This window comes from Castor canadensis, chromosome 2 (assembly GCF_047511655.1).
Source record: "Castor canadensis chromosome 2, mCasCan1.hap1v2, whole genome shotgun sequence".
In the NCBI taxonomy this organism is placed as follows: Eukaryota; Metazoa; Chordata; class Mammalia; order Rodentia; family Castoridae; genus Castor; species Castor canadensis.
This window is the reverse complement of record NC_133387.1, coordinates 184468304-184491916: the sequence shown is the minus strand read 5'-3', so window position 1 is coordinate 184491916 and position 23613 is coordinate 184468304. Positions and strand designations below refer to the sequence as shown.

Here is a 23613-nt window from a genome sequence, read left to right as displayed (position 1 = left end):
AAACCAAAAGCTCAGTTTTGCAGATAGTGGCGTTGAAATGCCTATAAACCATCCAAGTAGAGATGCTTATAAGCAGCTGGACAGAGAAATCTAGAGCTTAGTGAAGCAGTCAGACTAGAGAATTAAATTTTGGGAGTCAACATCTTAAGAGCTGATGTAAAACCAACTAGGGAGTACATGCACATAGACAAGAAAAGAGGCAGATGGCATGAACCCAGTAATAACCCAAAATTTACAACGCAGAAGGCAGGAAGAGCTGGCAAGTGAACCACCAGAGGAAAAGCGATAGTTCAAAGTACTAGAGTCTAAATTACCTAGGCCAACTGTGGTAGCCTGTATCTGTAACCCCAGCTACTCAGAAGCTAGAGGCAGAAGGATCTCGAGTTAAAGGACAGTTCAGGGAAAAGATCATGAGACCCTATCTCAAATACAAAATAAAAACAAAAGGGAGGTGGGGGGCATAGCTCATATGGTAGAGCATCCTGGGTTCAATTCCTAGTATAAATTTAATTAATTAATTAACTAATTAATTATCTGGTCTAGTTTCAGTAAATAAATTTAGCATGTGAAAAACAAACAAAAGCAACAAAAGCAAACCTACAGAAAGTGCTAGAGTGGGGTAAAAAAGGCAATTATGTATGTGGCAAAATCAGAGCAGAGTTTGCAGATGGAGTAACACCAAGTTAAGAGCCAACAGGGCAAAGCAGGGCAGCAGGGCTCCTACGTCTGTGTCCTGACACCTCACATTTGTGGTCACTACTCTTGTTAATTCCTGTGAGACTAATGATTTCTTTTTTTTTTTTTTCTTTTATTATTCATATGTGCATACAAGGCTTGGTTCATTTCTCCCCCCTGCCCCCACCCCTTCCCTTACCACCCACTCCAGCCCCCTCCCTCTCCCCCCCACCCCCTCAATACCCAGCAGAAACTATTTTGCCCTTATCTCTAATTTTGTTGTAGAGAGAGTATAAGCAATAATAGGAAGGAACAAGAGGTTTTGCTGGTTGAGATAAGGATAGCTATACAGGGCATTGACTCACATTGATTTCCTGTGCGTGGGTGTTACCTTCTAGGTTAATTCTTTTTGATCTAACCTTTTCTCTAGTTCCTGGTCCCCTTTTCCTATTGGCCTCAGTTGCTTTAAGGTATCTGCTTTAGTTTCTCTGCGTTAAGGGCAACAAATGCTAGCTAGTTTTTTAGGTGTCTTACCTATCCTCACCCCTCCCTTGTGTGCTCTCGCTTTTATCATGTGCTCATAGTCCAATCCCCTTGTTGTGTTTGCCCTTGATCTAATGTCCACATATGAGGGAGAACATATGATTTTTGATCTTTTGGGCCAGGCTAACCTCACTCAGAATGATGTTCTCCAATTCCATCCATTTACCAGCGAATGATAACATTTCGTTCTTCTTCATGGCTGCATAAAATTCCATTGTGTATAGATACCACATTTTCTTAATCCATTCGTCAGTGCTGAGGCATCTTGGCTGTTTCCATAACTTGGCTATTGTGAATAGTGCCGCAATAAACATGGATGTGCAGGTGCCTCTGGAGTAACAGTCTTTTGGGTATATCCCCAAGAGTGGTATTGCTGGATCAAATGGTAGATCGATGTCCAGCTTTTTAAGTAGCCTCCAAATTTTTTTCCAGAGTGGTTGTACTAGTTTACATTCCCACCAACAGTGTAAGAGGGTTCCTTTTTCCCCGCATCCTCGCCAACACCTGTTGTTGGTGGTGTTGCTGATGATGGCTTTTCTAACAGGGGTGAGGTGGAATCTTAGTGTGGTTTTAATTTGCATTTCCTTTATTGCTAGAGATGGTGAGCATTTTTTCATGTGTTTTCTGGCCATTTGAATTTCTTCTTTTGAGAAAGTTCTGTTTAGTTCACTTGCCCATTTCTTTATTGGTTCATTAGTTTTGGGAGAATTTAGTTTTTTAAGTTCCCTGTATATTCTGGTTATCAGTCCTTTGTCTGATGTATAATTGGCAAATATTTTCTCCCACTCTGTGGGTGTTCTCTTCAGTTTAGAGACCATTTCTTTTGATGAACAGAAGCTTTTTAGTTTTATGAGGTCCCATTTATCTATGCTATCTCTTAGTTGCTGTGCTGCTGGGGTTTCATTGAGAAAGTTCTTACCTATACCTACTAACTCCAGAGTATTTCCTACTCTTTCTTGTATCAACTTAAGAGTTTGGGGTCTGATATTAAGATCCTTGATCCATTTTGAGTTAATCTTGGTATAGGGTGATATACATGGATCTAGTTTCAGTTTTTTGCAGACTGCTAACCAGTTTTCCCAGCAGTTTTTGTTGAAGAGGCTGCTATTTCTCCATCATATATTTTTAGCTCCTTTGTCAAAGATAAGTTGCTCATAGTTGTGTGGCTTCATATCTGGATCCTCTATTCTGTTCCACTGGTCTTCATGTCTGTTTTTGTGCCAGTACCATGCTGTTTTTATTGTTATTGCTTTGTAATATAGTTTGAAGTCAGGTATTGTGATACCTCCTGCATTGTTCTTTTGACTGAGTATTGCCTTGGCTATTCGTGGCCTCTTGTGTTTCCATATAAATTTAACAGTAGATTTTTCAATCTCTCTAAAGAATGTCATTGGGATTTTGATGGGAATTGCATTAAACATGTAGATTACTTTGGGGAGTATCGACATTTTTACTATGTTGATTCTACCAATCCATGAGCATGGGAGATCTCTCCACTTTCTATAGTCTTCCTCAATCTCTTTCTTCAGAAGTGTATAGTTTTCCTTGTAGAGGTCTTTCACATCTTTTGTTAGGTTTACACCTAGGTATTTGATTTTTTTTGAGGCTATTGTAAATGGAATCATTTTCATACATTCTTTTTCCGTTTGCTCATTGGAGACTAACGATTTCTTTACAGGCAGAGGAAGGAGGGAGAAGGAGGAGGAGAAAGAAAAGGAAGAAAAGATAATGTTCTATGAGGAACCAGGAAGTCACGTAGGCTCTCTTAAATTGACAATACAATGGGGTCTCCCTGCTTACTGCCTCTCTTGCCTTGGTATTTATCAGAGACACTGGAACCCAATTCCAGGCACCCTAGGCAATGCCAACACTCACAAGGATGACGTATTTGACAACTGACCTTGAATGTTCTTTCTCCCCAGTGATCTATAAAACACCACCACAGTTCAGCAACTATTCCCATGGTAACACTTTGACTTGTCTCAACAAACTAATCCTTATCCAAATGCTTAGGCCCAGGAGTATTTTCTATTCCAGAGTTTTTCATATGTTGGAATATTTTATAGATTTTATTAGTTATCATCTCTAATCACAAAAATCCAAAATCTGAAATGCTCCAAAATTTCAATCAAAATTTGTCATGTTGGCACTCAAAAAGTTTCCAATTTCAGGATCTGAATTTTTGGATTAGGGACCCTCAATCTGTAGTGCAGTAAACTCCCTTTACCTTCTAGATGACCACGGCCCAATAGAAACACATTACATAATTTAGTATTTTCTAGTAACCACATTCAACGGTAAAAAGGATCACTTGTTTTGAAATTAATTTTAATAACTTACTTGACCCAATACATCAACAAATCACTTTAACATATAATTAATATAGAAATTAGCAATGAGACACACTATCTTCCTCTTTCATATATAGGAAGTCTTCAAAACCCTGTCTGCAGTTCACACACATGGCATATTACAACTCAGGGGTGAAGTAGGCTATAGCCCAAGTGAAATACACTTTTACGAAAATAAGAGTTGTGTTTAACAGAAAAATGTTTTACACAGTGTGTGCTAAAGACTTTGGCCTTGCCCAAAGAGGCCTTCCCTGGCCTCTTGGAATGTCACGGCTTAGCAGCATCTTTATCTACCTGGGAGCCTCAGGCAATGCCAGACAGTCTAACAGCATGAATTCAAGCCAGTCTTAGGGTGGAAGGGGGTGACACAAGAAAGAACAGCAATATGACTCAGTGACGGAGCTTCAGGTCCTCAGTATCGGCTGACCTGACTGCACCTATCACCCCTGTTATAGGTCAATCAATCAATCAGGCTTGCAGAAAATAAAACTGCTGAACACAAAGGATCAGCTCCGCTTCCCCAAAGCAACACGTGGTGCATACTGCCTCACACAGCACCAGGAAAGTAACGGCCTATCTCCACAGGGACGGGCAATGACAGCCTCACACTTGACCCTTCTCTTGGACCCTGCCTTTCTTCCCGTGGCTGACTCTAACCTGCATCCTTTCCCTGTAGTCATAACTGTGAATACACAGCTTTCGGTGTGCTCTGTAAGTCCTGCCAGCAATTTGTCAAATCTGAGGGTGTTGGGGAAATTTCTAGACTTACAACTGATACCAGAGGGCGAGCTCAGTGACTGTGCTCTCTGTGGCAGGCTAACTCTAGCTGCTGGCCTAAAACTCTTACACAACATCTCAGCTTTTTAATTTAAATGTAATTTAATACAAACTCAAAATTCAGTTCCAAAGTTGGACTAGCTGTATTTCAAATGTACAAACAGCAACGTGTGCCCATGGCTGCCATGTTGGGTGGCATAGTTTTAGACTTTTATCTCTCTGACCCTTCTTATGCCTGGATCACTTGCTTTTCAACTTCGAGACCACTAACTTTTTAAATTACACTGAAGATCACTCCTCCTGGTCACACGTGTCCTCTGCTGCAGTTAAGTGCAATGGCCCAAACATAAACTTCTTTGCTCCTAGCTGTCTCATATCCATGTCACCTGACCTATTGCATATATCTTATAAATCCCAAACACAGGATCAGTTCCGTTGTCTCCCATATCCCATTTATACAAAGGCAATGAGTAACAAGCCTACACTTTTCTATGTCTAAGACCTCTGATCAACTTAAAAGAGTTCTTGACTGCTCCCTTCCTCATCTCTCTAAGTAGACAATTTCACTTTCTGTACAGGTCCCTACCCTCTCACCCTAACTTTCAGCTTCGACTTCTGACCTACTCCAGATACAAAACGTAGCCTCCTACTCCAAAGCCAAGATTAAGCAAAAGGCCTAACCTCACATTCTACCTAAAAAATTACGTACAGTCATGTGTACCCTCTCCTTTCTTCCACCCTCCTAGTGTAAAGCCACTCCCTGGCAACGGTGCTCACACCTTATCACCTCCTGCTCGCATGGAGCCACCGCACAGGTGGAGGTGCCATTTCAGTTACTGTCAAACTCTCTTCCTCAGTCCAGCTTCAACCTCAACAGATAATCAAGTCTCCTATCCAAGCAAATCAAAATAAAACAAAACGCCTCCTTGCTTCTGATACTTCAGAGGGTCTAAGGTTGTATTTTACATGCATGCTAACAATATAACCTGCTGCAGGTGCAAGCTGCTGACAGAAAACATGAAACCCCCAGGTCAGGGACAAAGGCTTTGTGTTACTTAGGGCAAAGCAGATGCATGGACATCAACACTCTTCTGCAAGCCCTAATTCCCAGTGGGCAGTGCAAAGAGGGTAAGGTGACATCTGCACACAGTTGGGCACATTATAGAACACTAAGCTTAGGGAACTCAAATCTTTTATAATGAATAATAAACAGGCATCCATAACAACTGGATATGTATGTAGGCCAGGCTGGCCTCCAACTCGATCCTCCTGCCTCAGCCTCCAGGGTGCTGGTATTATAGATGTGTACAATCATGTCTAGCTAACAACCTATTTTGAGCTCTGGAGGAAGAAAGAGTCTTCCAAGGTTATACAAAGAAAGTCTGAAGAAAAGCTATCAGTGCCTTGCTAGCAAGACACTAAGAAATGTGAGGAACTTGCACAGAAGTCTTTCCCAACAACCCTGCTCCCTGTTAAAACTACTGTTTTTTTCCTTGCTTTGCTTCAGAGCTATACTTCTCAAAATACTAGCCTGACCTGATGCCTCCAAATGGGCTTCCAATCTATAGGAACTTAATTCCAGTGATACACAGAAATATTACTCTATTCCCTTCCCTCTATTAGCAATAGTACCCTATTAATATTACAAACCAAACAAGTTGTTATGGTTACTAGTTAACCATATGCAGTGATGGTTTAGTACTTAGGCCAATGCAGTTTTTCTCCTGCACACCTGTTTGTGCTGTTACGTGCCTATACATCACAAATATACTACATTAAGGATCTAACAATGATCATATCCATATCACTTCATACATCTGCTTTTTAAATATAGGTTATAAGAAAAATTATGCATCTCTTATAGTTACAAAATTACCTCTGCTGGGTTTTGGGGTTTTTTTGTGTGTGTGGATTTTGGGGGTATGTGTTGGGGGGGAAGGTTCACTTACTTTCTTTGTAATTATAAGATGAGTCTGCTAGCTAAAAATTCTCTCAGGTTTTGGTTACCTAGAAGAATCTTTATTTTACCATCCTTGAAAGACATCCAAGTGGAAGAAAAGAATCTGGCCAACAGACTTTCTTTCTTTGAGCATTCTGAAGATGCTCTCCCATTGCCTTGTGAGCCCCACTGTTTTGGCTGAGATGTCAGCTGCTATTCTAAGTGGAGTTTCCTTTAAGTGATGTGCCATTTTTCTCTTGGGACTTTCAATATATTCTTCTTGTCTTTTTGTTTGTTTGTTTGTTTGTTTGGGTGGGTGGGTGGGTGGATGGTTGGTTTAGTTTGGTTATTTGAGACATGGTTTCATATATATCCAAGGCTATCCTCAAACTCTCGATCCTTCTCCCTCAGTCCCCTGAGTACTGGGGTTGCAGGCATGGCCACACCTGACATTCTCACCATGACACTCTATTTGTGTTACCCCACTTGGATTTCACCAAGCTTCCTGGATTCCTGTCGGTTACTGCTTTTCAATACATTTGTCAGATTTACAGCCAATATGTTCTCATAATCTTCTTTCCTCCTTTCTCTCCCCCTCTTCCTTCTGATACTCCCATTATGCAAATAGTGGTGCACTTGACAGTGTCCCAAATTTCTCCGAGCCTGTTTTCAGTTCTTCATTGTTTTCCATCTCCATTCTCTAGTTTGCATAATCTCAATTGCTGTATCTTTAAGTATGCCTTCTTTCTTCCACCACTTCAAATCTATGGTTAAGTCTCTAACGAAATTTCTTAGTCTATTTATTTTACTTTTTAACTCCATAACTTGCAATTTTGTAACGATTTCTCTCTGTTGATATTCTCTATTTGAAGTGACATCATCTACCCCTTAATTGTGAGTTATTTCTGTGAACATGTTCATCTTATAATGTTTCTTTAAAGTTTTTCTTCAATAAATCTTACATCTGTCTCTTTGACAGGCAGTTGTAGTGGTACGCTTTCTGTCCAGTACATAGTTCGTACCTCCTTGACTTGTTTTATTTTTATATACCTTACAGGTTTTGTGGTTGTTGGAAAGCCCCACCTTTGAGAGCTTATTAATTTTTAGTGACTGGCTAGATTCTTCAGTGACATTTACTCCTTCATATTGTTCAACTTCAGATACTCTTCTGGGAGCAGCAGCTTTGATGCCACAGTTATCCTGGGATCACAGTGGTTTGGGTGGGCTTCTCTTCCTCTCTTTTCCTAAAGAAAACCAGCTGTAAACTCCACTAATTGCTGGCTGATTGTTCTATTGTTTTAAACTATGCCCTGCGGTATAAATTGGTCTCTAGACAATATAACTAAGTTCTGAAGGCAGAGATTTTGAGACCAGTGGTATATCTTTGCTCAGACTCCAGGAAGGCTCTTTTCAAATGTCTTATTCCCCAAGTCTCTCCTGCAAAGCTGCAGCTGACAGGTGAGCCTGTGACCTCAACCTTCTCTCAGCTGCCTCTGTCACAGCCTCCATGGTGCCTGACACTGTCAGTTCCTTTGGGAAGAAATTAAGTCTGTTTCATAGTTTATTCCCAGGCAAAATCTGAGTCAGCCCTGGAGCTGGGGTTGGGGACAACGACAAACTTTTGAGAGACACTGCCACTCTAGATACTGAGAGCTCAGCAGAAGAAGGATCCCCTCAGCTTGCCTCTCCTAGCAGGGAACAGAGGCAAGAATGTCTGGGCTCCAGCATTCTCATGTGCTACAGCCGACGTCCACAGGCAGGGTTGGGCTGAAAAGGGACCCCCACCTCTTAATTACACTCCTCAGGACATAGCAACAGGTAAATGGCAAGGACTAACAAGAGCTGATGTCCTCCTTCTCCTGGGAAGAAAGTCATCTGTCCACACGCTGAGTAAGTATAAAGTAGAATCTGTCTCCACCTTGCTGAGCCCACCAAGGGAAGGGAGAACTGGTTCCAGCACTTCTGGCTCTCTGTTAGACTTACTGCATGCTACGATATGTTTTTTTTTTTTTTTCCTCCTTTTTTTCCTTTTGGTAATACTGGGGGCTTGAAGTCTGGGCCTTCACCTTGAGCCACTCCACCAGCCCTTTCTTGCGATGGGTTTTTCAAGACAGGGTCTCTTGAACTATTTGCCCAGGCTGGCTTGAACTGAGATCCTCCTGATCTCTGCCTGGCGTGAGCTACCAGTGCTGGCTTATGACATTCTTGAGTAAATGTTTCTTCATGCTGTTTGTCCTTTCAGGCCACTTTCATAGACTTCTAAATTCCTGGTTCTCTTTTACTCATTTTTAAAAACTAGTTTTCAGTAGCTTCACTGAGCAGTGGATCAGCAGAATTCTTTCAAAGTCATGCCAGAAGTTGATTTTGCATTTGTTCTTCTCTCTTTTTGGCAGTACTGGGGTTGAACTCAAGAGCTTCACACACTTCCTAGGCAGGCTCTCAACACCTGAGCCACTCCACCAGTCCTCACTTTTTTTTTTAATGGTATTGAGGCTCCAGGCAGACACTCTATCACTTGAGCAACAACCTGGAAACTGGAGTTTCAGGCCCAAACACCTGTGATTCTACCTGTCAGGTCCAGTCACTCACCCCATATGCCAAATAAGGGATGGTAATGGGAAAAGGTAGAGAAAGGTTTATTATTGGGCCCAGGACACCACTTCAGGAGGCATAGTAAGCACTCAGCCCATCTTCTGCCACGGGGTACAAATACGAGCTTTAGCGTTAAATGCAGAAGAACTGGGGGAAGAGAGAGAGAGTTGTACACGTAATTATTAATCAGTCCTGGTCAGAGAATGGCCTGGGTGATCATTATGCAGAGGTTCTGGAGAAGTTGTTACCACTGCCATCCCTTGAGGGGACCAGTCTGGTCAGGAGAAGCAGGCCATTGTCACCTGGTGGTGTTCTGTCCTGCGGAGGCTCTGCTGTTCCATTCCTTGTGAGCAGTTTCCTTCACCCTTTCTTATAAACACAAACAAATAAGTTCTGTCCTTCCTGGATTCTGAGGTGACTATAAAGCAAAATGGCTTAGACAAAGACAGATACAAAATCGAGGCAGAGATGCTAACCTTTGCTTTAGCATTTAATTAATTTGGGGGCCCAAGTAAGAAGTGTTTTTCAGCAAAAGCAGTTTAAATATACCCCCAGCCCTTTAAGCTTTGGTTTATTTTTTTAGTTTATTTTTTGCCCAGGACCTGACTTGGACAACCAATCCTCCCATCTATGCCTCTCAGGGATTGCAGGCACATGCCACCACAACTGGCTTATTTGTTGAGATGAGGTCTCCCTACCTTTTTGCCTAGGCTAGCCTCAAACACTGATCTTCCTGCTCCTTGCCTCCCAAGTGGCTGGGTTTAAAGGATATGAGCCACTGTGCCCAGCCTCCCATTTGTCCTTTAGAATGAAGGTGAGAGAAAGAATGTGCTAGTGCTCTTTATACATGCTGTCTCACTTCGATTTTTGGCCCCCACCCTTTTTTGCAGTGCTGGAGATTGAACCTGGGGCCTCACACACACGAGGCAGGCACTCTACCGCTAAGCCACATCCCTAGCTCTCATTTCACTTTCACAGATATGGACTTGTGCTTTGCAGACCTTGATCCCGAGTCTCAGAACCATTAACACCTTGTTCCATGTAAAAGAGCCAGGAGATGCAGAGCTCTGATTCAACCTTGGTATACCTCCTGCAGCGCCCACTTTCCTGACCCAAGCCTCTCCTCTCACGTCTTACACAGATACTTTTAAAACTCAGAACTCATGAAACAGTTCTACCCCAGTGCAGTCTTTTTGTTTGCTTGTTTGGCATTTTTGTTCCAGTGCCTGTGATCACACGCAGGGTCCCGTGCGTGCTGGGCAAACCACTTTGCCCCATGCAATCTTAAGTAATACACCATTTTTTCTTCTTCATCTGGGTGTTTTTAAAAAATGTTAATAACAATTATTAATAATATACTTACCATTATATAATGCGTTACATAATTACATAGTATTTCTTAAAGTAATACCGTATTGTGGGCTGCGAGTGTAGCTGAAGTGTTAGAGTGCCTGCCTAGAGAGCATGAGACTCTGGGTTTGATCTTCAGAACCTCAAAACACTCTTTATTACTAATGATTGCTCATCCCACATGGAGTCTGTGCCAGGGGACTGGCATCCTGTCTACGCTTTCCTCAAACACCAGGCATCTCTGATGTCCCCTGGACTTCATCATGAGGCAATGGAAGCATTAAGGACATGGTCTCTGATTCCAAATGGCCAGCGCCTCTCCACAGACCAATGTCTCCACGAGACGGAGCAGCTAACAGGCAGGTGAAGACTTTCAGACATGCTTTCCTTTCCTACAGAATAAAACTGATAAAAAGGTGTCAAACATGACAGAAGTTGCCCCATTTGCTTTTGTGTACACCTGTGACCCAAATTAAAGCAGTGTCATCAAAACAAGTGTCTGGCATGTCAGGCCCCAGTGCACTCCCCACTGCAGGTCTGCTCTTCTCTCTATAACCAGCCTCTGACACACTTCTACTTCCAGTTCACAAACTTCCATTTCATCACCTGGACATTTTCCAGGAAGGCACCCATGGTCTCCAAAAGTAACCACCCCGTCACTTGCACCATTGCTCTGTGTGGAGGTTTAAGTTCGTTCTCATGATCCAAGTCACATGTTGGTTTGCATGTCTATCTTCTACTAGATTTTTTCATGCAGGGAAAATCAGTGACCTCTTCAGGGTGGTGGGGAAGTGGTATTCAGGGCTGAACTTAGGTCCCTGCACTTTCAAGGCAGGTGTCCATCACCTGAGCCAGGCCCCAGCCCTAGCCAGGGTCTAGGATGACCCTGAGGCAGCAACCCCACAGCAACTGGCTGGCACACAATTGTCACATGCACTGAAGCCCACAAATCTGCTTGTCAGATAATGCTAGTCTTGAAACCTTCCACTGTACAAATTTCTGTGAAATAAAGCATCCCCTCTAACACTACATTTTCCCATTCAAGTACTAACCAGGCCTGACCCTGCTTGGCTCTCCAGATGAGATGAGATCAAGCACGTTCAAGGCTGTTTGGCCGTAGACTCCAACACTGTATTCTGACTTTAAATTTCATTCCATCACTATTAGCTTAGCATAAAACAAACACATACACAAATCTATTTAAAGATAAAATAAAGAAATGCATGGTCTTCTTGTAGAAAGGATTAGCAGTTATCCAGATTGCTGGATAAACCCTAACACATACACACAACCCCACATAGCCACAAGGGTGCTGTCACTAATAAGTTCCATTCTTTTAAATATATTTTAGATTAATAAGTCTCCATACTTACAAATTTAAAAACAAATCTAAAAAAAATTAGATAAACCTAAAATATATAAAAAAGAAAATGTTTTCTGTAGTTAGTTGCCAGAAAAAGGGGGGAAAAACACAGATACATGAATTTAGACTCAAAAGTTCACCCTTTTACTCATTTTACCAAAAAAAATCCCTTTTTTTTTTTTTAAGGTAGATGCTTAAGCAAGTGTTTATTAGTTTGTTTATTTATTTTTATGGTACTGGGGTTTGAACTCACAGCCTTGCACTCACTAGGCAGCTACTCTACCACTGAAGCCCCTCCGCCAGCCCAGTTTTCACCACCTCCAAGTCATACTTGCCAGTCACAAATTCTCCGGCTTACTTCTCATGCTATGCTAAGGTTAAGTGTAAAAGAAAAAAGTAGCAAAACTTCCAAAACTTTGAGAACCACAAAGGGAAACTGTGAACAGCCAAAAAGGAACACAGTTCTGTGTTCTATTTAAACACGGTTTAAAGACTCCCTCAAGTGGGAATGTTCTCGCACAGAGGCCGCACACCGGAAGGAGGTCTGTGCACTTGGCGACCTCAGTTACAGCCTGGCAATCCAGGGACCCTCAGTCACGTGATCAGAAGCAATGCTTGTGTCGGGAGACTTTTAGTCTCAACTGCCACTGCCCCTCGCTGAATTAAATAAAACCCTTTGCTAAGGAGGGAGAGCTGTGAGAGGAATGCAGCTAGGTGAATCAAGAACAATTAAGATTATTTGGTTGATAGAAAGACAGTATGGTGTGACAGCTGCTCCAGTGACAGAGGCACTGAACAGGTATCTTAGTTTGCCAGTATGCTCAACAGCTGTTTAAAGAATGAGGTAAATGTACTTACCAAATATTTCCCCTCCACTAGCGTACTCTGTCACCAGATAAATCATCCGTTCTGTCTCCATGACCTGGTGCAAAGGCAGGAAAGTGACAGACAGTGACCCAAATGACAGGCTGATATCACAGGAAGAGAAACTATTGGCTGTTGTCATTTGAAATGTTAATAATCTTTACTGCTTAAAGAACATTTAAAACAATTTGGGGGAACAGACACAAATGTTATTAAGAAGAAAGGGACAAAACAGATATTCCTGCACATTCTTAAAGCTGGAAACATTTGCCACTTGAGAGACCAGGCCCTTCTGTTGTTCCAGGCCTCACAGTCTGCTGAGATCCCTAAGGCTGAGCAGCAAGGAAACTGCTAGAAACTAAAACCTTTCACATTCAAAGTCAATGACTTAAAACCTCAAATCCCAACCAAAATGAAAAAGCCTTGGAGAGAATGACAGGCATAATGAGGACTGTACAGAAACCACCCAGGACTTAGGTTTCAAATGGAATCCGACAACTTTCCTTCCTAGTGCCCATTTAAAATGGGGACATAATTTAAAATACCAACCCTTTACGGAACACGAATTACTCATTTGCATTTTGTCTTCGTCCCTATTTTTACATTTTTTAAAAATTCATGTTGTCAATCCTTTTTTCCTTTTTTAATAAAAAACTTTCTAAAAGTCAAGTCTATGGATATATGTTATACCTACTACAAGCATTTTAAACACCTAGTATATAAACAGGAGATCAAGGGTTTCCCCTTTTCCCAGCCCCTCCATCTCACTCCCCCAGAGTGACACGTATCTATCATATATCCTTTTGAGAGCAGCACTACACAAGAAAAACACGAGCTACACATTACACATACAACATTAATGTTTTCACTAGCCACTTTCTTTTCTTTTTGACAGTTCTGGGGTTTGAACTCAGGGCCTTGAACTTGCTAGGCAGGTGCTCTACCACTGAAGCCACACACCAATCCTTTAGCTATTTTTCAGAAATGGCTTCAGACCATGATCCTCTTCTATTCTCCTAAATAGCTAGGACTGCAGATGTGAAGCATCACACCTGGCTTGTTTGCTGAGATGGGATCTCACTAACTTTTTTGCCCAGGCTGGCCTCAAATCTTGATCTCCTGATCGCCACCTCCCAAGTAGCTGGGATGATAGGCATGTGCCACCATGCCTGGCTCCAGTAGCCACATTTAAGAAATAAAAAAGAAAAAGGTGAAAAAAATTCTTTTTTATTTTTGGCAGTACTGGGGTTTGAACTAAGGGCCTCATCTTTGCTAGGCGGGCCCTCTACCACTTCAGCCACTCAGCCCGCCCTTGAAAATAATTCTAATAGTATATTTTACTTATCCCAGTATTTTCAAAATGTCATCATTTAAGAGTCTTAATAATTATAAACTGCCTCTGTTTTTACATTTAAATTTGTTAAAATTTAAAAACATTAAAAATTCCATTCCTCAGTAGCCCTGGCCACATCTTAATATTCAACGGTCACCTGTGGCCAGTGACTACCATATTGGACAATACTGACCTGTCCTCTGTGTCTTTATACTTACACCCTAGATGTGCAGGGCCATAATATGTAGAGCCAGCTCCTTTTTTTTTTTTAATAACTGTTTGGGGTTTTTGTTGTTTTTTTGGGGGAGAAGGGAAGTACTGGGGTTTGAACTCAGGGCCTCATACTTGGTAGGCAGGTACTCTACCACTTGAGCTACTCCACCAGCCCAAATAATTGTTTATCTTTGTAAAATAGGGCTTGCCATGTAGTCCACACTGGACACAAACTTGTGATCCTCTTGCCTTAGTTTCCCAAGTGCTGGAATGACAGGTGTAACCCACACAGGGGTCTCTCTGTCTTTCTCGTTAATTCAATGAATATAGATTGACATTGTACTTTTTTGGGGGGGGCGGAGGTCTTGATTTATTTATTTATTTTTGTGGTGCTGTGGCTTGAACTCAGGGCCTTCACCTTGAGCCACTCTACCAGCCCTATTTTTGTGAAGGGTTTTTTGAGATAGGGTCTCATGAACTATTTGCCAGGGCTGGCTCTGAAACTCAATCCTCCTGATCTCTGCCTCCTGAGTAGCTAAAATTACAGGCATGCCAAGTCACTGGAGCTGGGCAGACATACTTTTTTTTTTGGTGGGATTGGGGTTTGAACTCAGAGCCTCACACTGGCTAGGCAGGTACTCTACCACTCCAGCCATTCCTCCAGCCATTCCACCAGCCCCGGGGCACGGACTGAAGGGCATTCAGTGAGTGTCTAACCTTGCAGGATCACAGGCAATGCTATGATAAGCAGATCTATTCATACAAACTCTCTGTGCACTGTGGATACACATTTCTCATTTCTCTTTGACACTCTGTAAACTGAGGCTCCAAACTATTGAGATCTACCCAGGTATTGGGTAAGAACTCTACAGAGAAGAGTGCTTCTCTGTGCCACATGGGAGAAGCCATCGTCTCAGCAATCTTGGGGGGTTTCCTGCGTTCTTTATTTCTGATCTAACAACTGTGTTGCTCTTTTTTGATCTGTTCTCTTCCTCTTTACATACTGGTAATGACACTCCATTGTCTGTTGCATGTATTGCTTCTGAGATCCTTCCATATATTCACTTATATGACAGAAGATGTGCTGGAATTACATGCAAGTGTTTAGAGAAAGTAAGTGTCATGTGTGTATTTCCTTTGTACTCCTCTCCCAATCCTTTTATTAACTGTGAATGTTCCTTTATTATTAAACTTATCAGGAATTCCAAAGCTGTTTTTCCCATTCTGTTACCTACCTTTGCTCACTCTATATGCCTGAGGAACCTGACCTTAAAAACTACCTTGGTACCATATGCAGACATTTTGTCAGCTGCTCACCTTGGCAGCTCAGAAGACCACCTGCCAGAATGAAAACTAAAGGCCTAAAGAAGGCACTGTTCAGAGCCGGGTGAAGGAGGGAAAGTCTGAGAAACCAGCGCAATCTTGGATAAGGTAAGTAAACTTGCACAATTCAATTTATTCAATTTGAAGGCTAGGATCTACAAATTAACAACTCGAGTAAGGTCAGCCTAAGCCTGCAAACATTTTAGGATGATTTGCTCAAAAGGTGGGTCAAGAAGTTCCTTCAGCTGCTGGGCACGGTGGCGTGTGCCACCAGTACTTGAGAGAACGAGGCAGAAGAATCATTATTTGAGGCCAGACTAAGCTACCAAGTGAGACCCTGTCTCAAAAAAAAAAAAAAAAAAAAAAACAACCAGAAAAAGAGAAATAGTTGAGTTCAATCTGTCAGGATAGGAAGGAAGGCAAGGTTTAGACCCCTGTGAGACCACAGTATAGGTACAGTCTTCAGGAAACAAGAGGAAGCTTGTGGTAGCAAGCATGAGGCCTTGAATTCAAACCCCAGTATAGAAGGAAAAAAAAAACAAAACCAAAAAAAACCACCAGGAAGCTTTCACAAGCTTGCTCCTTGGGCAAAAGGCAGGTTTTGACCAACTTGATTCTGTCTGATAGATTTCAACAGGTCTGGTCCTACTGACTAATTCATTTCACATAAGCAGAGATGCTGGCGAAGGGCTCTAATGTTACAGCCTTGACAACAGACATTAACATCTCAGCATGTTTTCTTTCCTATAAAATTAACAAGCAACACGAGCTTGCCTGTGGTGCTGGGCCTGCATTCTCTGTCCTGCACATGATCTGGGGCCTGGGTCAAGCCGTTTCCTGCATCTACGGCAGCAAACGATTGAGTCAGAGCTTAGGAGAGGATGTTCTCATGGAAAGCAGTGAGCAGGGCTGGCCCTGTGCAGAGGCACAGTTCACTGCTGCCAACTCAATGCAATCTGAGAAGTACCCCAAAGCCCCACCTCTTCCCAAAATATCCCTTCCACCAGCCTGCGAGAGCGAGGGCGAGAGTGAGGGTGAGGGCAAGGTCCTCCCCCCTTCTGCCTGTCGTGACATTCCACCCATCAGATTTACTGCTTTTGCAGTAAGGCTAGGGAGTCATTTTGATGGGCATGGAAGAGGCAGGTTTCTTAGGACAGTGAAGAGAGTGTAATCCGCGTCTCTGGGTTATCAAAACAATTAAATGCAACCCTGCAAAACTAAGCCTGGGACTCTACAAGAATGGAAGAGGTAGGTCTTGATTGAGGCAAGAAGCCACATTTAAAATATCCTTTGCCATAACAATTCATAACATGAGCACAGAAACTAATATTTAAATAACCTTGGTTTCTTGATTTTTTTTCTTTTGGTGGGACTGAGGTTTGAACTCGGGACTTGTCGCAAATGTGTAGCAGAAGCTCTACTTCTCAGGCCTCCAGACCATTTTGCCCTGCTTATTTGCCAGGGCTGGCCTAGAATTGACATCCTCCTGATCTCAGCCTCCCAAGTAGCTAGGATCAGAAGATTGAGCCACCAGCACGGTGCACAGCTATTTAAATAACCTTGTAAGCCGGGCACCAGTGGCTCATGCCTGTCATCCTAGCTACTCAAGAGGCAGAGATCAGGAGGATCACAGTTTGAAGCCAGCCCAGGCAAATAGTTCACAAACCCCTATCTTAAGAACAACTAACACAAAAAGGGCTGGTGGAGTGGCTCAAGGTGTAGGCCCTGAGTTCAAGCCCTGGTACTGCAAAAAAAAAAAAAAAAAAAAAAGTCCAAAAACATAAATAACCTTGTAAGAAAATCTTTTTATCTCTCAAAATTCTCTGTTGCTTTTGGATTTTTCATCTTGCTATAGGCCTCTGTCCTAAATAAAGTAACTTCTCATCATCTCCTGAATACTCATTTTGTGCAATTCTTGCTGAGAAAAGCATCAGGATTTTTTAGGAACAGGGGTTGGTTGGTGTTTTTGAGACAGTTTTACTATGCTGGTCTGAAATTTACAATCCTCCTGCTTCATCCTTCCAGGGGCTGGAATTACAAGCCACCATACCTGGCTTAGAAAGTGTGTGTGTGTGTGCGTGTGTTGCTGGGGATCCATGCCAGGGCCTGGTGCATGACAGGCAAGCACTATAACACTGAGTAACACTCTGGCTCCAAGGCATCATTTTTAAAGAGCAAATGAATAGGGCCTGCATGGGTAAGGCAGATCTCAGTAGTAAGTAGCCAGGGGAAGCATTAAGGACATTAAGGACCGAGTGAGGAAACAGAAGGGAGGGAAGATAGCAGGATGAACACAGAAACCACAAAGTCACATGTGTTGCCCACCACATTTCCTTCACAGGCAGCTTTGGAGACACCAGACCTGTCTGGTCTTTGGAGCGTCACTACCCTGCTCACCATCCTACCTGGTAGAGCCTGATGATGTGGGGATGACACAGCATCTTCATGATCTGAACCTCCCGGAAAATCTTCTTCAAGTTCTCTTCATCCAGCTGGGACTTGTCTATGATCTTGATCGCAACCTGGCAACAGAGGAAGAAAACGGACTCTGATACATTGTTCAAAGCAGTTTACTCAGGAAAATCAAATCTACTTTAAAATCTTACATTCTTCAGTATATAAACCGCTAGTATTTTGTTTTCAGAATGTCAGTGAGGAAAATGAATTTACTCTTTTTAAAAAGATAGGAAATGGATTCTTAGCAGGTTTGTCTCAAAGGAACGCAACACTCCAAAAGCTAATATGTCTTCTGCACTTGTAAAACCCCGGTAGCGCGCAGACGTGGTTCTGGTCTAAGTGCCCAGTGGCGTGCAGGGCCTCTTGTAAACCAAGAAGCTTATGTGACAGGTACAGACGTTTTGGTGAGGTGCCTGTGTAACTCCAGAGGAAAAGGAAGGGGAGGGCTGCTTGTGGCGGCAGCTGTATGAATATTCATCATGGCCAGTCATAATTCTGCGTAGTAACTCACTGAAACCTCGAACCCATTAATATCAAAACTGGGGCACACAGAGAGTAGTAGTTAACCTAAGATTAATTTACAGCCAGTTGGGTGGAGCTGGGTGGTTGCGGTCTCTCTGTACCATACACGTGCTGCCTCCACAGAAAACCCAACAGCACCTTTTCTACCTTTTTTAAAAAGACAGGATCTTGCACCATAGCCCAGGCTGGCCTGGAAGTCAAGATCCTCCTGCCTCAGCCTCCTGAGAGCTAGGATTTCAGGTGGGCATCACCACGCCCGGTGGCACATACATTTGAAAACAGAATGAAAGACGAAAGACTTTGTTTTAATCCACTGAATCTTAAACTTGCGCATCATCCTCAATGAAGTACTCCAAACATTTTTACCCCCAAAATATCTATGTGTCAGTTTCAATTACTTAATCAGGGTATCACCGGTGTTAGCTAGATGAAAAGCTAAGCTAACTCTAGTTCCGCCCAATTCTTTAAGTTCTGTGATCCCACGTACTGGGAGAAAGGAAGAAAAGTTACCAAGAAAAAAGAAAAATCAAGGAAGGTAAATTCCAACAATAAAAGTATTTAACTCAGAGAAATAAAGACTGCATGGAGCCATACTGGGTACATTACTCAAATGTACGAATGACTAGCATAAAGCTAACTTTTGAGTTTTTTCAGATGTCAGAACGAAAGACACAGGGAGACAAATTTCAGTTCAATTCCAAGAACACATAAGCCTTGCCTGTGCAGAGTCTGTGAGGAAATGAGCCAGGGGTAGCCCAAGCTACCTAGGATTAGTCAGGCACAGCCTTAACTTCAGAGCAGCAATAGCAGTGACTACATTACAATCAACAGAGCTCTGCACAAGGTGAGGTGGCACACGCAAGGTGGAGAATGACCTTAACCCAGGCAAGAGCTAGGTGCGGGAAAGAATTTACCAGAAAGGCAGAATCTGACAAGTGAAAGGACTGGGACGGGTAGGGAAGGCAGGGAGTGTAATGAAGACAAACAGAACCACCACCAAGCCTTGCCAGCTGCTCAATCTGTAAGAAGTCTTAAGCCATGTGACCCCTGAGCACCAGCATTTCAGTCTGTTATTGTGTCAGGTCACACAAAGAACCTCATCTGCAGTGCCTGGTCTGGCATCAGCACCTGCTTCTCCTAGGATAGCTCCCCAAACCAAAATATCAAGATAAACAATTTAGCAATTATCAATAGAGTCTTAAATGAGAATGGTACTTTGTAGTGTACAGAGTGCTTTCATATACATAACAAGCTTTCAAACTCACAAAATGCTCTTAGCAGAACTTCCGATCAGGTGTGCTGGAAATGGATTATGAGAGACAATGGGTCACATCTCTGGCCTCCAGAAGCCTCATCTGTTCAGGTGAAATACGACTTTCTGTGGGTTCCACAATGTGCAAAAGGGCTTGGAAGGACTAGCGTTGACCTTAACAACAGGGACAGTCACAGTCTAAAGACTAAGAAGGAAATTCCCCTCCTTGTCCCTGCCCTCTAGTGGATGGCATGCATGGGGCAGTCAGGGGAGGGACAGCCTTCACAGCAGCACCCAGTCACACTGCAATTGGAACATCATGACGCAGGGGCCTCGGTGGCTCACAGTGGACTTGCTTTGCAATTCACTTGCTTTCTGAGGCATAAGACCTTCATGAAAGTGAACAGAAGGCCATGCCCAATTGTTGACAGGAACAAAACTGTCTATTAAGATCTTATAACATAGCCAGTGCTGGAAGCTCACGTCTATAATCCTAGCTACTTGGGAGGCAGAGATCAGGAGGATTGCTGTTGGAGTCTAGTCCAGGCAAAAAACAAGACCCGCTCTCAAAACCACCCAACACAAAAAAGGGCTGGCAGAGTGGCTCAAGTGGTAGAGCGCCTGCCTAGCAAGTGTGAGGCCCCTGAGCTCAAACCTCAGGGACATCAAAAGCTCTTATAACAAGTAACATACACCTAATAAGAAATTATAATTTGATAAAGCTATAGCATAAATGTTTTACATTTTGTAACACGCACATCTGAATTCATACAGAGGGAATACAATCCTAACTATTGAAATGTATTTTTATCTTTTGGGGAAAATTACATTAAAAATAAATTGTTCCTACAATGTAGATAGAAAAGTTTGAGTACTTTAAGACATCAAAGTCTGTCTACTCTCCAGTGCAGTGAGATTTAAGATTCCACAAAACACTGAAAGCTTTGCCTAGCAGCAGAATGTAGTATAAAAAGCAAGGACTTGTGGGTTATAGTGGCACATGCCTATAATCCCGGCAGTCAGGAGGTGAGGCAGGAGGATCTCAAATCCAAGGCCAGTGTAGACTACAAAGTGAGACCTTGTATCAAAAATGAAAAAAGAAAAGCTCAGAAGAGGTCAAGCTGCTTGGGTTCAAGCTTTGGGAATTGCTCCTTAAAGTGTAAAAATTAAGCAAGCTATTTAATTTCCCTGTGGCTCCTTAGCTGTAAAACGTGGGCAACAACAGAACCTGTTCAAAGGTTTGCTGGGAGTTAACTAAGTTAACATGTCACCTACTTGATACATGCCTGGCACGTGACAGATAAACACACACGACAATGCGACCGGCTTATCCACCGTCTAACTCTCCGAGACTTTAGTTATCTGTAGCCCACGATGGTCTGAAGATATTAGATGGAAAATTCCATAAATAAACAAATCCTAAGTTTTCAACTGTCCACGACATGATGAAACCTTGTACTACTGCACGCCCTCCAGCCAGGGATACTAATCCTTCGTCTGTCCAGCACTGTACACGCTATCTTCCCATTAGTCATTTGGTAACAACCTACTTTTCAGACCAACTGTCACCGTACCACAATGCTCATGTTCAAGGAACCCTTATTTTACTCAACTGATGCCCACAAAGCTGAAGAGCAGCGATGCTGGCAATGTCAACATACCGAAGAAAAGCCACAACGTGCTTCCTGTAAGGGGCAAAGGTGAAAATGTTCATCTTATCTAGAAAAAGAGAAGCTGAGCATGGCTGTTCATGCCTTTAATTCCAGAAAGAGGGAGGCTGAGGTAGGAGGATCACAAGTTTGAGACCAGCCTGGGCTTCACAGTGAGTTTTAAACCAGCCTGGGCAACATAACAAGACCCCATCTCAAGGGAAAAGAAAAATAAACAAATAGTAAAGAAATCGTGCACTGAAGTTGCAATAGATATATGACATAGCAAGATGCTGAGATACTGCATGCTCAGCTTTTATTACACCGCACCATCAGAATCGCTCTACTCAGTCATTAGTTGTCACTGTTGTCTTTTACTGCACCTAATTTATAAATTAATATGTGTAAGAAAACACAGAGTAATAGGGCTTGGTATTCTTTATGGCCCCAGGCATCACTAAGGGTCTTGGAGCAGAAGGGGGACGGCAGAGAACGTTAATTACAGACACTGCTATTATTTCAGTTTTTTTCTGGAATCAAGCCTTAACCTTTAACCATAACATGGCATGGTTAGATGTGCTGCACTCAGAAACGTAATCCCGAATCTGAAACACATCAGTTCCTTTCTCAAATGGCAAGTTGGGGGGCCAAAAAGCGAAACAGCTAACAATTTGTGGGCAACATTGAGATCCAAGTGACTGCTGCCAGCTGCTGGGGGAAGAACACGGGGACAGGGCTGTGGGAAAGCTGCGTTCCATTCGGGAAAGTCACCTCCAGCCTCAGATGGAGCCCAGGCTAGGCCTGGCCCTGAGGCCATGCCAGAAAGTGGCCTGTTTTTCCCGCAGGCCTGGCTCCCTTGGCGCCCACTAAGCGTCTGACACCATGGAGGGACACTCAGTGCTGCCTGGCAATTGCACCTCTTCCTGACAGAACGACTTCATGGGGAAAGCAACTTCCTGAGCTCAGCTCCTACCTCGCTGCACACTGGAAAAGGAAGGTTTACTAAACAGCAGAAAAATACTGAGGGACTGCTATGCAGGCATGGTTGTTTTAAGACTACCTCAACAGAACAGTAAGCATGCGTTTTCACAACTACAGACAGCCTGACCACCTGAGGCTGTGTAACAAAGGTTTGGCTTCAAGAACACACTAGTTGCTTAAAAATTAAATGTGTCTGTAACAAAGTAACTCAGCAGGCAAACAGAAGACAAACTCTCAATATGTTTTTAGAATGAAGCTGGAAACCTGTGAATCACATAATCATACAGATATGAAGGTTGGGTGCCAGTGGCTCACACCTATAATCCTAGCTACTTGGGAGGCTGAGAACAGGAGGATCTCCGTTTGAGGCCAAACTGAGCAAATAATTCACAAGACCCCATCTCCAAAATAATCAGACAAAAATGGACTGAAGGTGTGGCTTAAGCAGTAGAGCGCCTGCTTTGCAAGCCCTGAGTTCAAACCCCAGTTCCACCAAAAAAACAGAAATGAAAACAAAAAAAACTTACATATGAAAATTATAGTAAGAATGAAATTCCTACCACATTACCAAGAGCCTATAGAATTCCTAAGTGTTCCTGTTCTACATAGAACTCTTCCACTTACAAAGAATATGATCTGTGAACTGACATGCTAACATTAATTAAATGTGACACTGCTCTAAGTATGCTACTGAACAGATACAGGTTGAGAAAATCCTTAAGAATCTCCCTCCTCAAGACATTCCCCTTCAAAAAATTCTCTTTAAATTAGCAGCTGACAGGAAAAAAATTATATTCAGATCATGCCAAAGTCATAGTTCTTTATATTCTAGGAGGGAAAAATAGCCACCACCCCCCCTTAAGTTGTTCTCACTTGCAAAAAGTACAGTTCCTTTAACTCGTACCTCATTGCTGGAAGCACAGCAGTGCTCATAGGGAATGAAATTGAAAAAAATAGTAATTTCTTCACAAAAGGCAATGATTCACAAGCAAGATCAGGTGACAGAAAAAAAAAAGTCGATGAACTAGGGAAGGTTCAGTATTAAGATCAAAACAAACCACCCTTCCTCTTCACTATTCCCCTTCAAAAATGACATCCCACAGCAGGGTTTTGGTGATATGCTATGACAAATGGACAGTTTCAGAGGAAAATTCAGAGACCACAAAAACTAAAATTCCTCCAAAAAGTGAACATTCCTCTAAACTGTGTGTAGATAAATTTTACAGAATATAGAAAATATACTGAGTTTTTAAGAAGAGTAAACATGGACATTTAAAGAGGGTTTTTTTTCCCCAATATTCTTTTTAAGAAAGAAGCTCTATTTCTCATTGAAATGTCTTAAAATTTAAGCAGATAAATGTTTTGTCATTGAAATTTTTCCAGTGGCACTATATGTTTGCATTAACTTCTGGAGCAAAGTTTTTCTTGC

General features: G+C 42.5%; 1 protein-coding gene across 9 annotated transcripts in view; it reads right to left on the bottom strand.

The window, feature by feature from the left end:
• Window positions 1-23613, bottom strand: part of Sik3 (SIK family kinase 3) — a 216062-nt gene that overhangs the window by 87680 nt on the left and 104769 nt on the right. For all 9 annotated transcript variants that reach the window (XM_020184314.2, XM_020184313.2, XM_074066673.1 and 6 more), the window contains 2 exons: window positions 17729-17845; window positions 12449-12512 (listed from right to left, as the gene is read on the bottom strand). In XM_020184314.2, coding sequence (XP_020039903.2) covers window positions 12449-12512; window positions 17729-17845 — 181 coding nt within the window. The remainder of the gene's footprint in view (window positions 1-12448; window positions 12513-17728; window positions 17846-23613) is intronic.